The sequence below is a fragment of the Sprattus sprattus genome, assembly GCF_963457725.1.
Source record: "Sprattus sprattus genome assembly, chromosome: 11".
In the NCBI taxonomy this organism is placed as follows: Eukaryota; Metazoa; Chordata; class Actinopteri; order Clupeiformes; family Clupeidae; genus Sprattus; species Sprattus sprattus.
In genome coordinates, this window is record NC_137909.1 from 28,127,557 (window position 1) to 28,145,056 (window position 17,500).

General features: G+C 43.9%; 1 protein-coding gene across 2 annotated transcripts in view; it reads right to left on the minus strand.

Annotated features, from left to right (window-relative positions):
- Window positions 1–10,168: 10,168 nt before the first annotated feature.
- cd9a (CD9 molecule a) overlaps window positions 10,169–17,500 on the minus strand; it is a 15,086-nt gene continuing 7,754 nt past the window's right edge. For both annotated transcript variants that reach the window (XM_080847106.1, XM_080847107.1), the window contains exons 4-8: window positions 17,422–17,496; window positions 12,501–12,602; window positions 12,065–12,154; window positions 11,303–11,386; window positions 10,169–10,734 (exon numbers count right to left, since the gene is read on the minus strand). In XM_080847106.1, the coding sequence (XP_080703232.1) occupies window positions 10,669–10,734; window positions 11,303–11,386; window positions 12,065–12,154; window positions 12,501–12,602; window positions 17,422–17,496 (417 nt within the window). In that variant the 3' untranslated portion in view covers window positions 10,169–10,668. The remainder of the gene's footprint in view (window positions 10,735–11,302; window positions 11,387–12,064; window positions 12,155–12,500; window positions 12,603–17,421; window positions 17,497–17,500) is intronic.

Here is a 17,500-nt window from a genome sequence, read left to right on the forward strand (position 1 = left end):
CAGCCCATAGCGTGTGTGTGGTTCATGCCATCTCAGCCCCTCGTTCTTGCCATCTCAGCCCCTCGTCCATGCCATCTCAGCCCCTCGTCCATGCCATCTCAGCCCCTCGTCCATGCCATCTCACCCCCTCGTCCATGCCATCTCAGCCCCTCGTCCATGCCATCTCATGCCATCTCAGCCCCTCGTCCATGCCATCTCATGCCATCTCAGCCCCTCGTCCATGCCATCTCAGCCTCTCGTTCATGCCATCTCATGCCATCTCAGCCCCTCGTTCATGCCCTCTCACTCCCTCGTTCATGCCATCTCATATCTCAGCCCCTTGTTCATGCCATCTCATGCCCTCTCAGCCTCTCGTCCATGCCATCTCAGGAGGCGGCATGGGGAACGCATCAGTGCTCTCGCGGGGCAGGAGACAGGGAAAACAGAGACCCTGGAATTACAAACCTCTGACTCTGCTGACTAAATGCAGTTTACATTGCACTACAACACTGTGTACTATACTTTTATATACAAGAAATGTTTTCTGTTTATGTTCATGTGTATGTGTGTGTGTGTGTGTATGTATGATGTGTGTGTATATGTGTGTGTGTGTGTGTGTGTGTGTGTGTGTGTGTGTGTGTGTGTGTGTATGTGTGACTCTCTCTCTGTGCTTGATTGTGTGGGTCTGCAAACTATACAATTATGTACTTGAGTAACACATTTTTCCACACAGTTTTGTTTTGGTTCTGAGGTGAGTCACAGTGTTTATTAAATTTGCAATTTGAGTGATTGTGTTTATCTTACCCATTGTTCTGACAATCTGATTGTCTACTTCTTTGATGTGTGTTGTGTGTGTGTGTGTGTGTGTGTGTGTGTGTGTGTGTGTGTGTGTGTCTACTTCTGTGATGGTTTACTTACCAATGTGCTACCTCTGGAAGTTGTTTGATGACAGAGAGAATGAGAGATGGAGAGAGAGAGAGGGATAGGGGGAGAGATAAAAAGAATGAGGGGTAGAGAGAGGGGGTGAGAAAGAGAGAAAGAGAGGGAGAGAGAGAGGTGTGTATGTGTGTGTGTGAGACAGAAGCAAGTAGACGAGGCAGGAGGGAAAGATAAAGGGTGACAAAAGATGAGAGAGACGGAGAGATTGCGAGAGAGTGTGGGAGAGAGACGGAGAGATAAAGGGTGACAAAGGGGAGAGAGAGGGAGAGATTGAGAGAGAGAGATGAAGGGTGACAAAGAGAGAGACGGAGAGAGTAGGGGTCAGTAGCACAGAGGTTATGATGGAAAAAAACAGCCTGGTTCTCTAATCAGCAAACTGCTGACTGACTAAAAGATAATGAGCACACACACACACACACACACACACATACACACACACACACAAGCACGCACACACACACACACAAACACAAACACACAGCAACAGGAAGTTTGGCTAAATTTACTCTAAGCAATCTTCAAAGCCTGTTGCCACTGACAACGGGCCTCCCTCCTTAGGGATGGCCATTTTTAGAAAGCCAAACTTCAGTCCCCACGGTAGAGCCAGAGAGCCTGGGTTGGCACAGAGGATTGCACAACAGCAACCAACCAACACACAGCAGTCAACTGACCCACACACACACGCACGCACGCACGCACGCACGCACGCACGCACGCACGCACGCACGCATGCACACGCACACGCACACGCACAGACACAGACACAGACACACACACACACACACACACACAGTATAGCTAATCAACACACACTGTGTAGTTTTTATGGCACAAAACCACATTGATCAAGTTTAATGGCTTCCTTGTCTTTAACCATCTGATTTTGCTACCTGAGCCTACAGCCCTAGTGAGTAAAGTGTAAGATGTTTTTCCCTGCAACAGAATATTTGTATTATTAATAGTTTTATATTACAATATAATTATGAATAGTTTTATATTAGAATATTATTATTCATAGTTTTACCTGGCAGACAGGCAATAGATTTGCAGAATGAAGAGAGCTCTAGGAATGATTGGGACAGGAGTGTCTCATATCCAGGCCTGGGACAGGAGTGTCTCATATCCAGGCCTGGGACAGAAGTGTCTCATATCCAGACCCTGGGACAGGAGTGTCTCATATCCAGGCCTGGGACAGGAGTGTCTCATATCCAGACCCTGGGACAGGAGTGTCTCATATCCAGACCCTGGGACAGGAGTGTCTCATATCCAGACCCTGGGACAAGAGTGTCTCATATCCAGGCCTGGGACAGGAGTGTCTCATATCCAGGCCTGGGACAGAAGTGTCTCATATCCAGGCCTGGGACAGGAGTGTCTCATATCCAGGCCTGGGACAGGAGTGTCTCATATCCAGACCCTGGGACAAGAGTGTCTCATATCCAGGCCTGGGACAAGAGTGTCTCATATCCAGGCCTGGGACAGAAGTGTCTCATATCCAGGCCTGGGACAGGAGTGTCTCATATCCAGGCCTGGGACAGGAGTGTCTCATATCCAGGCCTGGGACAGAAGTGTCTCATATCCAGGCCTGGGACAGGAGTGTCTAAGGTCCACACCCTGGTTTGTAAGAAAACACTCCTCACGGTTGACAATACTCAGACATCAGGGCCTCCAGTGAATCCATTCCGGTTCAAGGGGTTGAATATGTGAGCATGCATCCACACACACACACACACGCCATGACAAGCATCAGAAAATGCCTTTTTAAGTGCCAGGACATTAACAGTAAGGCAAAACTAATCATGTCCTTTTCCATCTCTTATCATTCAGGAAATCTGTGTGTGTGTATACTGTGAGGGGTTCACCCTAGCCGGGAAAGCCTCTCCTCGCCGGCAGAAAGACAATGACTTGTTTTCCCATTTCAGGTGTTAAGCAGGACAGACCACACACATACACACACACACACACACACACACACACACACACATACAGACACACACACACACACACACACACACACACACACACACACACACACACACACACACATGCACAAACACACACATGCTCACACACACACACACACACACACACACACACACACACAAACTGACACCAGAACTGCACCTAACAGACTTAACATTCCTCTCACAAATCAAATTTCCTCTGATGCCTTGTTTCCTGTTTTGGAAATGTTTTCACACACACCAAAAACACACACACACACACACCAAACACACACACACACACACACACACACACAAACCTAAGACACACGAGAGTAGAACACCACACCCCAGTCTGCTGTCAGCCTCTCGGTTAAGTGTCTGTGTTCCACGCCATAATTTACCCCCCAACCCTGTAATTACACATGCTGTGAAAGTGCTAATGGGGAAGCGGGGAGGATCATAGGGCCTTACAGTGATGGGGGGGGATCATAGGGCCTTACAGTGATGGGGGGGGATCATAGGGCCTTACAGTGATGGGGGGGGATCATAGGGCCTTACAGTGATGGGGGGGGGGGGAGGATCATAGGGCCTTACAGTGGGAAATTGGATCAGTGGGAAATGTAGTCTTGTATCCGACTGGAACATTCTTGGGACCTCTATAGGAATGTTGGGTTGCCTCATTTCAATGTTCAAATAAAGATCTTTGGGTCATGTACGTTTTCCAAGAGCTTTTTTTCCTTTTCTTCTGTAAACTCCTTGTTGTAAAAGTAAACGGTCACACAGTCACACACACACACACAGTAAACGGTGGGCCCTCGTCTGTAAACTCCTTGTTGTAACAGTAAACGGTCACACAGTCACACACACACACAGTAAACGGTGGGCCCTCGTCGGCGCTGGATCCGTTCAGGTCACCGTCACCAGTTCAGCTCCGTCACCCTGAGGGCTGGATCACAGTGAACATTCAAAACACATAGCGTAATATGAAGTTCACCAGAGTAGGCAGCGTAATATGAAGTTCACTAGAGTAGGCAGCGTAATATGAAGTTCACTAGAGTAGGCAGCGTAATATGAAGTTCACCAGAGTAGGTAGCGTAATATGAAGTTCACTAGAGTAGGTAGCGTAATATGAAGTTCACTAGAGTAGGTAGCGTAATATGAAGTTCACTAGAGTAGGTAGCGTAATATGAAGCACACCAGAGTAGGCAGCGTAATATGAAGCACACCAGAGTAGGCAGCGTAATATGAAGTTCACCAGAGTAGGTAGCGTAATATGAAGTTCACTAGAGTAGGTAGCGTAATATGAAGTTCACCAGAGTAGGTAGCGTAATATGAAGTTCACCAGAGTAGGTAGCGTAATATGAAGTTCACCAGAGTAGGTAGCGTAATATGAAGTTCACCAAAGTAGCGTAATATGAAGCACACCAGAGTAGGCAGCGTAATATGAAGTTCACTAGAGTAGGCAGCGTAATATGAAGTTCACTAGAGTAGGTAGCGTAATATGAAGCACACCAGAGTAGGCAGCGTAATATGAAGTTCACCAGAGTAGGTAGCGTAATATGAAGTTCACCAGAGTAGGTAGCGTAATATGAAGTTCACCAGAGTAGGTAGCGTAATATGAAGTTCACCAAAGTAGCGTAATATGAAGCACACCAGAGTAGGCAGCGTAATATGAAGTTCACTAGAGTAGGCAGCGTAATATGAAGTTCACTAGAGTAGGTAGCGTAATATGAAGCACACCAGAGTAGGCAGCGTAATATGAAGTTCACTAGAGTAGGCAGCGTAATATGAAGTTCACTAGAGTAGGCAGCGTAATATGAAGTTCACTAGAGTAGGCAGCGTAATATGAAGTTCACTAGAGTAGGTAGCGTAATATGAAGCACACCAGAGTAGGCAGCGTAATATGAAGTTCACTAGAGTAGGTAGCGTAATATGAAGTTCACTAGAGTAGGTAGCGTAATATGAAGTTCACTAGAGTAGGTAGCGTAATATGAAGTTCACTAGAGTAGGCAGCGTAATATGAAGTTCACCAGAGTAGGTAGCGTAATATGAAGTTCACTAGAGTAGGCAGCGTAATATGAAGTTCACTAGAGTAGGTAGCGTAATATGAAGTTCACTAGAGTAGGTAGCGTAATATGAAGTTCACTAGAGTAGGCAGCGTAATATGAAGTTCACCAGAGTAGGTAGCGTAATATGAAGTTCACTAGAGTAGGCAGCGTAATATGAAGTTCACCAGAGTAGGCAGCGTAATATGAAGTTCACTAGAGTAGGCAGCGTAATATGAAGTTCACCAGAGTAGGCAGCGTAATATGAAGTTCACCAGAGTAGGCAGCGTAATATGAAGTTCACCAGAGTAGGTAGCGTAATATGAAGTTCACTAGAGTAGGCAGCGTAATATGAAGTTCACCAGAGTAGGTAGCGTAATATGAAGTTCACTAGAGTAGGTAGCGTAATATGAAGTTCACTAGAGTAGGTAGCGTAATATGAAGTTCACTAGAGTAGGTAGCGTAATATGAAGCACACCAGAGTAGGCAGCGTAATATGAAGCACACCAGAGTAGGCAGCGTAATATGAAGTTCACCAGAGTAGGTAGCGTAATATGAAGTTCACTAGAGTAGGTAGCGTAATATGAAGTTCACCAGAGTAGGTAGCGTAATATGAAGTTCACCAGAGTAGGTAGCGTAATATGAAGTTCACCAGAGTAGGTAGCGTAATATGAAGTTCACCAAAGTAGCGTAATATGAAGCACACCAGAGTAGGCAGCGTAATATGAAGTTCACTAGAGTAGGCAGCGTAATATGAAGTTCACTAGAGTAGGTAGCGTAATATGAAGCACACCAGAGTAGGCAGCGTAATATGAAGTTCACCAGAGTAGGTAGCGTAATATGAAGTTCACCAGAGTAGGTAGCGTAATATGAAGTTCACCAGAGTAGGTAGCGTAATATGAAGTTCACCAAAGTAGCGTAATATGAAGCACACCAGAGTAGGCAGCGTAATATGAAGTTCACTAGAGTAGGCAGCGTAATATGAAGTTCACTAGAGTAGGTAGCGTAATATGAAGCACACCAGAGTAGGCAGCGTAATATGAAGTTCACTAGAGTAGGCAGCGTAATATGAAGTTCACTAGAGTAGGCAGCGTAATATGAAGTTCACTAGAGTAGGCAGCGTAATATGAAGTTCACTAGAGTAGGTAGCGTAATATGAAGCACACCAGAGTAGGCAGCGTAATATGAAGTTCACTAGAGTAGGTAGCGTAATATGAAGTTCACTAGAGTAGGTAGCGTAATATGAAGTTCACTAGAGTAGGTAGCGTAATATGAAGTTCACTAGAGTAGGCAGCGTAATATGAAGTTCACCAGAGTAGGTAGCGTAATATGAAGTTCACTAGAGTAGGCAGCGTAATATGAAGTTCACTAGAGTAGGTAGCGTAATATGAAGTTCACTAGAGTAGGTAGCGTAATATGAAGTTCACTAGAGTAGGCAGCGTAATATGAAGTTCACCAGAGTAGGTAGCGTAATATGAAGTTCACTAGAGTAGGCAGCGTAATATGAAGTTCACCAGAGTAGGCAGCGTAATATGAAGTTCACTAGAGTAGGCAGCGTAATATGAAGTTCACCAGAGTAGGCAGCGTAATATGAAGTTCACCAGAGTAGGCAGCGTAATATGAAGTTCACTAGAGTAGGTAGCGTAATATGAAGTTCACCAGAGTAGGCAGCATAATATGAAGTTCACCAGAGTAGGCAGCGTAATATGAAGTTCACTAGAGTAGGCAGCGTAATATGAAGTTCACTAGAGTAGGTAGCGTAATATGAAGTTCACCAGAGTAGGCAGCGTAATATAAAGTTCACCAGAGTAGGCAGCGTAATATAAAGTTCACTAGAGTAGGTAGCGTAATATGAAGTTCACCAGAGTAGGTAGCGTAATATGAAGTTCACCAGAGTAGGTAGCGTAATATGAAGTTCACCAGAGTAGGTAGCGTAATATGAAGTTCACCAAAGTAGCGTAATATGAAGCACACCAGAGTAGGCAGCGTAATATGAAGTTCACTAGAGTAGGCAGCGTAATATGAAGTTCACTAGAGTAGGTAGCGTAATATGAAGCACACCAGAGTAGGCAGCGTAATATGAAGTTCACCAGAGTAGGTAGCGTAATATGAAGTTCACCAGAGTAGGTAGCGTAATATGAAGTTCACCAGAGTAGGTAGCGTAATATGAAGTTCACCAAAGTAGCGTAATATGAAGCACACCAGAGTAGGCAGCGTAATATGAAGTTCACTAGAGTAGGCAGCGTAATATGAAGTTCACTAGAGTAGGTAGCGTAATATGAAGCACACCAGAGTAGGCAGCGTAATATGAAGTTCACTAGAGTAGGCAGCGTAATATGAAGTTCACTAGAGTAGGCAGCGTAATATGAAGTTCACTAGAGTAGGCAGCGTAATATGAAGTTCACTAGAGTAGGTAGCGTAATATGAAGCACACCAGAGTAGGCAGCGTAATATGAAGTTCACTAGAGTAGGTAGCGTAATATGAAGTTCACTAGAGTAGGTAGCGTAATATGAAGTTCACTAGAGTAGGTAGCGTAATATGAAGTTCACTAGAGTAGGCAGCGTAATATGAAGTTCACCAGAGTAGGTAGCGTAATATGAAGTTCACTAGAGTAGGCAGCGTAATATGAAGTTCACTAGAGTAGGTAGCGTAATATGAAGTTCACTAGAGTAGGTAGCGTAATATGAAGTTCACTAGAGTAGGCAGCGTAATATGAAGTTCACCAGAGTAGGTAGCGTAATATGAAGTTCACTAGAGTAGGCAGCGTAATATGAAGTTCACCAGAGTAGGCAGCGTAATATGAAGTTCACTAGAGTAGGCAGCGTAATATGAAGTTCACCAGAGTAGGCAGCGTAATATGAAGTTCACCAGAGTAGGCAGCGTAATATGAAGTTCACTAGAGTAGGTAGCGTAATATGAAGTTCACCAGAGTAGGCAGCGTAATATGAAGTTCACTAGAGTAGGTAGCAGAATATGAAGTTCACTAGAGTAGGTAGCGTAATATGAAGTTCACTAGAGTAGGCAGCGTAATATGAAGTTCACTAGAGTAGGCAGCGTAATATGAAGTTCACTAGAGTAGGTAGCGTAATATGAAGTTCACCAGAGTAGGCAGCGTAATATGAAGTTCACTAGAGTAGGCAGCGTAATATGAAGTTCACTAGAGTAGGTAGCGTAATATGAAGTTCACCAGAGTAGGCAGCGTAATATAAAGTTCACCAGAGTAGGCAGCGTAATATGAAGTTCACCAGAGTAGGTAGCATAATATGAAGTTCACCAGAGTAGGTAGCATAATATGAAGTTCACCAGAGTAGGTAGCATAATATGAAGTTCACCAGAGTAGGCAGCGTAATATGAAGTTCACTAGAGTAGGCAGCGTAATATGAAACACACCAGAGTAGGCAGCGTAATATGAAGTTCACTAGAGTAGGTAGCGTAATATAAAGTTCACCAGAGTAGGCAGCGTAATATGAAGTTCACTAGAGTAGGTAGCGTAATATAAAGTTCACCAGAGTAGGCAGCGTAATATGAAGTTCACTAGAGTAGGTAGCGTAATATGAAGTTCACCAGAGTAGGTAGCATAATATGAAGTTCACCAGAGTAAGTAGCATAATATGAAGCACACCAGAGTAGGTAGTATAATATGAAGCACACCAGAGTAGGTAGTATAATATGAAGCACACCAGAGTAGGTAGTATAATATGAAGCACACCAGAGTAGGTAGTATAATATGAAGCACACCAGAGTAGGTAGTATAATATGAAGCACACCAGAGTAAGTAGTATAATATGAAGCACACCAGAGTAAGTAGTATAATATGAAGCACACCAGAGTAGGTAGTATAATATGAAGCACACCAGAGTAAGTAGTATAATATGAAACACACCAGAGTAAGTAGTATAATATGAAGCACACCAGAGTAGGTAGTATAATATGAAGCACACCAGAGTAAGTAGTATAATATGAAGCACACCAGAGTAAGTAGTACAATATGAAGCACATCAGAGTAGGTAGTATAATATGAAGCACACCAGAGTAAGTAGTATAATATGAAGCACACCAGAGTAAGTAGTATAATATGAAGTTCACCAGAGGAAGTAGTATAATATGAAGCACACCAGAGTAAGTAGTATAATATGAAGCACACCAGAGTAAGTAGTATAATATGAAGCACACCAGAGTAAGTAGTATAATATGAAGCACACCAGAGTAAGTAGTACAATATGAAGCACACCAGAGTAGGTAGCAGAATATGAAGCACACCAGAGTAAGTAGTATAATATGAAGCACACCAGAGTAGGTAGTATAATATGAAGCACACCAGAGTAAGTAGCAGAATATGAAGCACACCAGAGTATTCACAGAGGGGTTGGCACTGCTGGAAGAGGAGCAGTGTGTGGAGAAAAGAATGAATCAGCAGCTAAGTCCTGTGTCAATGGTGTGGGTGGACTTACGATGAGTACCATCAGATGTGCTTTATGCGGAGGTCTGGGGATCCTTACTCATTAAACTGACATCTGAAGATGGTGTGTGTGGAGGTCTAACTCTCACTGACATCTGAAGATGGTGCGTGCCTCCTGGGTGTGTGCTTTAACACCTGCTTTAATGGCTGTCAACAGAGATGCCGCCCCCCCTCTAATGGAGTTGTACCCAGTGTAGCTGTCTTAATGTTGAACCAGTGATGGTGCTGTGAGAGAGCATACACAAACACACACACACACACAGTGTTCCTCACAAATATATATCACATCAGTTACCAATGCATTATTACATATTTTTTAATTGCTCACACACACATTTTTTATTTCACACAGCACTTGTTTTGAAAAATGACTGAAATTTCCAAGTCTTTCTGGTTCTCTTTCCGTCTCTTGTAACTGGTTCTGTCAGATTGCTCTATAAAGTACACCGTAACACACACACACACACACACACACACCGTAACACAGTATCTGCAAAAACATGAGTCTGACTGAGACAGCCGTGTAGGCCCATTCTAGTGTAGGCTCACTGTATGCTGCCAAAACAAATCAATGATTCGGAGTAACAGGTGACTATACACAACGGAAAACAATTATGAATAATATATTGCATTTCTTCTAATAGTTCCTCCTAAACCCTCCACACAGTACCTAACATTGCTTAAGTAAACACAAACACACAAACACACACACACACACACACACACACACACACACACACACACACACAATGTTGTGGTCAGACATGATTTATTCTTCTTACAGAATTAGGTGTGCAAGAAAACAAGTTAGATAAGAATATGTATAAAGTTCATAATAATATAAGAAAAACACGATGTATAACACAATTCATACATGTTTGTTTTAAAAATACCACATGATTGATATAAAACACAAAAGGAAAAAAAGGTATAAAAGAGTCAAACTCAAAGGCGCTCACAATGTGCAGAGAAATATAATTTACAAAGAAACTATGGACTCAGGACTCCAATCAAATTGCAGCATTCAGAGAAGGATGTGAGTTCCAACCAATCAGGTGCAGGTATTAGTGAACCAGCTTTGCTCAGGTGGGCGGGGTTTGACCCTAAAACAGCTAATGATTGGCACAGAAGTGCAATCTCTGCCCACCTGCGGAACGCTGATACAACAAACATGATTCGCTCACTGTGTGGCCGTTGCCGTGATCCAATTGGCTTTCCCACAGATGAGGTCATGATTCAGTGCTTCAGGACAGACATCATGCAACACAAATGCTGAGGTCGTATCTACGGTGACGACCCCCTTCACACAATCTCACGGGTTTTTCTGATGGCACAACAGAGCATCATGCTGAAGAGCATCCCAAAGACCTGCAACAACAAATAACACAAATACATCAACAACAACAACAACAACAACTCCCCCTTGAGTTATCAACACATCACCCTGAAGAGCATCCCAAAGACAAACACAAACGTTATCCCTCTGGAGATTATCAAGACAATACATTTATATTTATTTATTAACATCACAGCCACTAGTATCACACATGTTGCATAATATCATCAATCAAAAACTCCTGTCATTATCACTATCTATCTAAACTGTGTGACCATAGAGTTTCATGATCAGAATCCTCATTCCCCATCCCTCTGCTTTAAACTGCGTGACCATAGAGGTTCATGATTTGAATCCTCACTCCACATCTGCTTTAAACTGCGTGACCATAGAGGTTCATGATCAGAATCCTCAGCCCCCATCCCTCTGCTTTAAACTGCGTGACCATAGAGGTTCATGATCAGAATCCTCATCCCCATCCATCTGCTTTAAACAACACTACTTGGAATGCGATGACACACAGGCATCGGCGCTGATCCCATAACGGGGGTGATTGACAGCACATTACACAGCGCAAAAAGGGCAGAGTGTGGTGGTTACCATGACGACCCCGATGCCGATGCCCACTCCGCCGATGATGTGGAGTTTGGAGTTAAAGACTTCGTCGATGGCGTCTGGGCAGCTCTGAGGAGGGGGGGGGGGGGGGGGGGGGGGGATAGGGGGGAGTAGGGAGAGGGGGGGGCAGCTGTTTATTTGAAGAACTTGAAGTCTCATTACACAGCTGAGCACAACAGTCGGCTATGGTCTACTGCAATCACAGGAGCTGTTTCCATGGCTTCATACAGATGGCAGAGCAGTGCATACATTTATCTAAATGGAGTTAAGTGTTAGTCATCAACACCCATTCAGTGTGTCTTGGCATGGGTAGCTGCTGAATATTGATGCATTTTGAGTCATAGTAGCTGCGCTTTGTACTGCATTAACCTAATATGGAGCTTTATCAAAGAGTCCATTTATCTAATATGGAGACTGTATCAAAGCTGAGCTATTTCCACCTGTTCATTGTACTGTACGATAGTATCAGTGGCAGCAGTATTGTGGTGAAGTAGCAGCATTAAGACCCACGTGACCACAGTAACTTCCTCCTTCTGAGCTGTGTGGAGAGCAGCCTCCGAGGCAATTCTACACAGTAATTATTCTACTCAGTAATTCTATTCTTGCATCACGCATGCCACCATGGTAGGAAATGTCAGGAAACGCTGTGGGTTGAGCTGGCTCTCAGCCATATCTGTGTGCCATGAGCGCTGCCTATCTATAGTGTTCCCGTGGTTACCCAGGGTTTGATGCTCTTAGGCCCGTTACCTTGGTGATGAATTCATCCAGGCCCTGCCTTTTGGGACAGGTCTCAGTGTCCAACTCGAATGAACCACCAGACGGACCACAGCAGTTCAGCTACACACAAACACAAACACACATAAAAACACACATAAACACACATAAACACACATAAAACAATCATTAATGAACATGCTAAAAGAGAAAACTTGTCTGGGATCTTTGTAGATGATTGAATGTATGTCTGCTCAAGATGTATCTATCTACACAATTCTTTGCAGAGTGTATTAGTGCATGCATGTGTGTGTCCCGCACGTGTGTGTGTGTGTTTGTGCATTCACGTGTGTGTATGCACTGTAAAAACTAACAGTAACCTCAAAGCAAATAAATAAGGTGATTGAACGTGGTGTGAGTGTGTGTGTGTGTGTGTGTGTGTGTGTGTGTGTGTGTATTTATACTTTACCCCATGCTGTATGAGAATGAGAGTCTTCTTCAGGGCTTCCTGGCGTTTGTCTTTGTAGTTTTCAAGGGTCTGCCTGTAAAACTGAGTGATGTCGTCCACCACCTGCATCACACACACACACACACACACACACACACACACACACACACACAATTCATATCAGCTTTATTCTGCATATATATGTAAGTATACTGTTAGATACATTTATATAAAGACGTTAATATTAAAGAGACAGAGACCAGCAATCAAATTATACCAGCGCATTGACCTTTTTGGTTATTGATGATGAACTGTGGTAATGTGTTATATCCCTTTTAATTGAGAATATGGAAAATGATCATGAATTGTGGTTTTAATGAATATGGTTGCTCAGATTTCATGTACTGTAAATTCTCTATCAGGATGCCTGGAAATAACCATTGATGTATGATTGATGTGTGCAGACTCTTATCAAGGTAATTTGGTGGGAGTGAAGCTGACTCGGATGTTTCAGCTGCTAAAGCTGCTAAAGCTGCTTGTGTCAGGCGACCCCTACCTGGGTTACACGACCTGGAAGTGCTAGGGCAAATCGGACCTTAAAGACGAGAGAACACGCATAAGTTAAAGTTTCCAACGAATCTAATGCTGGTTTCCAGGCGAAAACGGCTTATGACGTGCAAAATTTCGGTGGAATTTGAACCAACATCGAAGGGTGATGTTTTCATTGGGCAGAATGATTCTCCTTTAGAAAATGAACAAGTACCCATCGGTGGGATTGCACCAGGAGATGAAAATATTGAGGGTGTTGTGAGGGATCGCTATGTATCGTGCACCTCATGCCCGGAGATATCTGAAGAAAGGCAAAGAGAGCTCATTCCTGCTTTATTAAAAACCAATCTGGTTGTGACAAACGCTTAACGTCAAAGATGCAAGAGTTAAAAGAGCAAGAATATGCCCAAAGGGAAAGGAAATTTAAATCTGTATGTCAGACTTATGTCCGAGATAGGCGTGCAAGGTTAAAGCATACTATATGCTCAGAGGGGGAACTGCATGATATGATGAATACTGTTGAAAAACAAGAATCTGTACTGAAAGAGATGTATGAAAACATGCAACGCCAAGCCCCACCAAACCAAGAAATAAGGAGGAAAGTTGACCCAGAGCTACTCAAACTGATGAAGGTTCGCTCGGTTGAAGATTAACTAGACTTTGATCCTGAGGCAGAAAAGGCAAGATTACGCATGCTGCTTGACAATGAATATGCTAAGTCCATATATGAAACTACGGTGTCCAGGGCCACTGGTGTTAGTCGTCACCCAAAGGCTCCATCAGAGTCGGCAAGTATTTCAGCTAAAAGAGCTGAGATTGCTGCACAATTGACCTATCGCTAAGCCCGCCCCCCTTAGTTACTGTTGCTAACTCGGACAAGTTATCAGAGCTGACTAGAGTTTACAATGGCAGCTATCAGTGTCAAAACTCAAAGAAAGCTGAAGCTAAAATAGAGGTAAAACGGCAGCATCTGAAGAAGCTTGAAAATCGTAGAGACATTGAGGTGATGGAAGCACAGCTAAAGGTGTAGACAGAGGAGGAATCGAGAGAAAAAAAGTGTGCAGTGTAGTCAAGCATGCAGCGGCATAATTGCTCCCAGTCCCCTTGTAAATAACACATTATGTCTGAAGGGGCAAGGCACAATAAATGAGACATCCCTTGCGCAAGCGCTACAAGAGTTAGATACATTTATATAAAGATGTTAATATTAATGAGACAGAGACCAGCAATCAGAATTAGACCAGCTCTTTATCTTTTGCGAAAGAGGGGGAGTGTCACAACCAAATATCATGAACAAACTCCAAAGATAAGCTGGGTGCAGCCAGCCTTTATATGGGTATAAATACATGTTTCATGAGAGGACAAGGGGCGTTATTCTGTCCCAGGATGTTGATATGTCTGTTTATACTGTATGTCTCACTACAGTGAGTGAGTGAGTGAGTGAGTGAGTGAGTGAGTGAGTGAGTGTATGTGTGCATGAGTGAGGGAGTGTGTGTGGGTGTGTGTGTGTGTGTGTGTGTGTGCACTGCATATAGCGTATGCTTTGTGTCTGTGTTCTGCCTGTCAGAGAGGCTGAGCTGTAGCCCATCTGAGCTGAGGACTGTGTTTCAGCACCCCGTGGAAGACCTTTCTTATTACCAAGGTCACACTCGGCCTTATGCCTTCTGACACACACACACACACACACACACACACACACACACACACACACACACACACACACACACACACACACACACACACACACACACAGCTCTGAGCAGACAGCTGCAGATAAGGGCCTGGAAGCATGAATGAGATGCTGTGATGAGTCAGACTTAGGCGCACACACACTCCCTAAAGTGTCTCCCTCTCACAACACACACACACACAACCACACACTCTCTGTTTCTCACACACACACATTCACTCTCTTTCTGTACACACACACACACACACACTCAGACACACACACACTCTCTCCCTCACAGACACAGACACACACACTCCCTTAGTCTCTCCCTCACACACACACACACTTTTTCTCACACACACACAGTCCCTCAGTCTCCTCTCTGTGCTGGTGAGGGTGTACTCAAGCTGGGTAAAGAGTGTAATTAGCCCAAGGTCACCTCCCCCCTCTGAGTCAGGCTGTAGTTGAAGGCCTCGGGCCTCATGATCTCATTTCATTTCACTCTCACAGACAGACCATTCCTCTACAGACAGACCATTCCACTACAGACCATTCCTCTACAGACAGACCATTCCACTACAGACCATTCCTCTACAGACAGACCATTCCACTACAGACCATTCCACTATAGACAGACCATTCCACTACAGACCATTCCTCTACAGACAGACCATTCCACTACAGACCATTCTACTACAGACCATTCCTCTACAGACAGACCATTCCACTACAGACCATTCTACTACAGACCATTCCTCTACAGACAGACCATTCCACTACAGACCATTCTACTACAGACCATTCCTCTACAGACAGACCATTCCACTACAGACAGACCATTCTACTAAAGACCATTCCTCTACAGACCATTCTACTACAGACCATTCCTCTACAGACAGACCATTCCACTACAGACCATTCTACTACAGACCATTCCACTACAGACAGACCATTCCTCTACAGACAGACCATTCCACTACAGACCATTCTACTACAGACCATTCCTCTACAGACAGACCATTCCACTACAGACAGACCATTCTACTACAGACCATTCTACTACAGACCATTCTACTACAGACCATTCCACTACAGACCATTCCTCTACAGACAGACCATTCCACTACAGACAGACCATTCTACTACAGACAGACCATTCCTCTACAGACAGACCATTCCACTACAGACCATTCCACTACAGACATTTGGAGTGAGCTGGCCATTCACAGACCAATCCACTACAGTCATTTGGAGATAAGCTGGCCACTCAGAGATCCAGCTTTTTCTTCTATTAGTTTTCACAAAGGCTGAGTTTGGAATGGGATATTTTCACAAGAGAGATCATAGGTGAAATAGGATTGTGGCTTCTGTTTCATTTTCTAATCCTACCTGCATCTGATTATTTTCCTCCCCGTCTGAGACTGCTGACATAGCTTCAATTAAATTAACTTCAATTAAATTACATTAAATTCACTCCAATGAAATTTCCCACCGCCTTTATTCTACCTGTCTTACTGCATCACTGCACACGTTATACTATATAAACAATAGCAATCCGACTTGATCATCGGCCCACTTGTACGACAGCACATGCATTGATGCTGACTGCAATGTATTTTATGCAAAGCACTTTGAGCTGCATTCTTTTGCATGAAAGGTGCTTTATAAATAAAGTTTTATTTGATTTATTATTATTATTTAAAACAGAACACTAGCCAAAGACAGACATGGGAGTGGGTACCGTAGCCTAATTGCTAACACAGATACCTAAACAGCCGACCGGAAGAACCAGTCAGTGGGATCATGTCTGTATACGTTCAGTGATGGTATGTTGCTTAATCCCCTGCTTACAGCGTGGGAAAAGACACAGAGTGCCTCTGCCAGTTAATATAAATATGGATATAAACTGAGATCAAAGGTGAATGCCATTCATGAGGCTGTGTCTAAAGCCCTGACTGAGCCAGAGATCTGAAAGCACAGGAGATATAAGCAAAGAGGTCTGAAAGCACTGGGTCTGCGATCTGACCAGATATAAGCACAGAGAGCACGATCACTGGGTCTGCGCTCAGAACAGATATAAGCACAGAGAGCACAAACAGTGGAGCTATGTCTACTACCGTGCCCTTTACGAAGTACACTGCAATACAGTATACTAAATACTTACATCTGTAGTGCTTTCTGTCACTGATGTGTTGTCTCAGATGGAACACTGACGCATACCCAGTGCCTTCAGACCTCTGTGCTTATATCTCCTGACGGAGGCAAATGTGCGAGCCTTTCACAGATAAATCTGTGCACTCCGAGCAGATATAAGAACAGAGAGCTCAAAGCTCAATGTATACACACCAAACGCCCCGATATCACAAACCAAAGGTTCATTTGTCTTCACGGTAGGCACGGTATGTACTGTGTGGACACTCTAATACACGTGCAAAACCTAGAGTGGTCTGCATCGTATACCGCAAGAGGGAGAATGTAATGTAATGTCTGTGTGTAGGAGAGACAGGGGAGGGTGGGTGAGGGGGAAATGTGTGCGGGTATTTTTTCATCCGTCGGCCTACATTCATGCCTCTACATCAGAGAGAAATGCACATAAGGTGATGTGTGTGTGTGTGTGAGTGTGTGTGTGTGTGTGTGTGTGTGTGTGTGTTGAGGGGGAGTAAACCCAGCCTGTTCGCCAGGTGTGCTCTGATTGGTCAGGGTGCGGGGATAGTGACTGACCTTGCTCTGATTGGAGAAGCCCCAGATTCCTGCAGCCACCTCCATGGCAAAGATGACCAGCAGGAAGAAGAAGAACTGG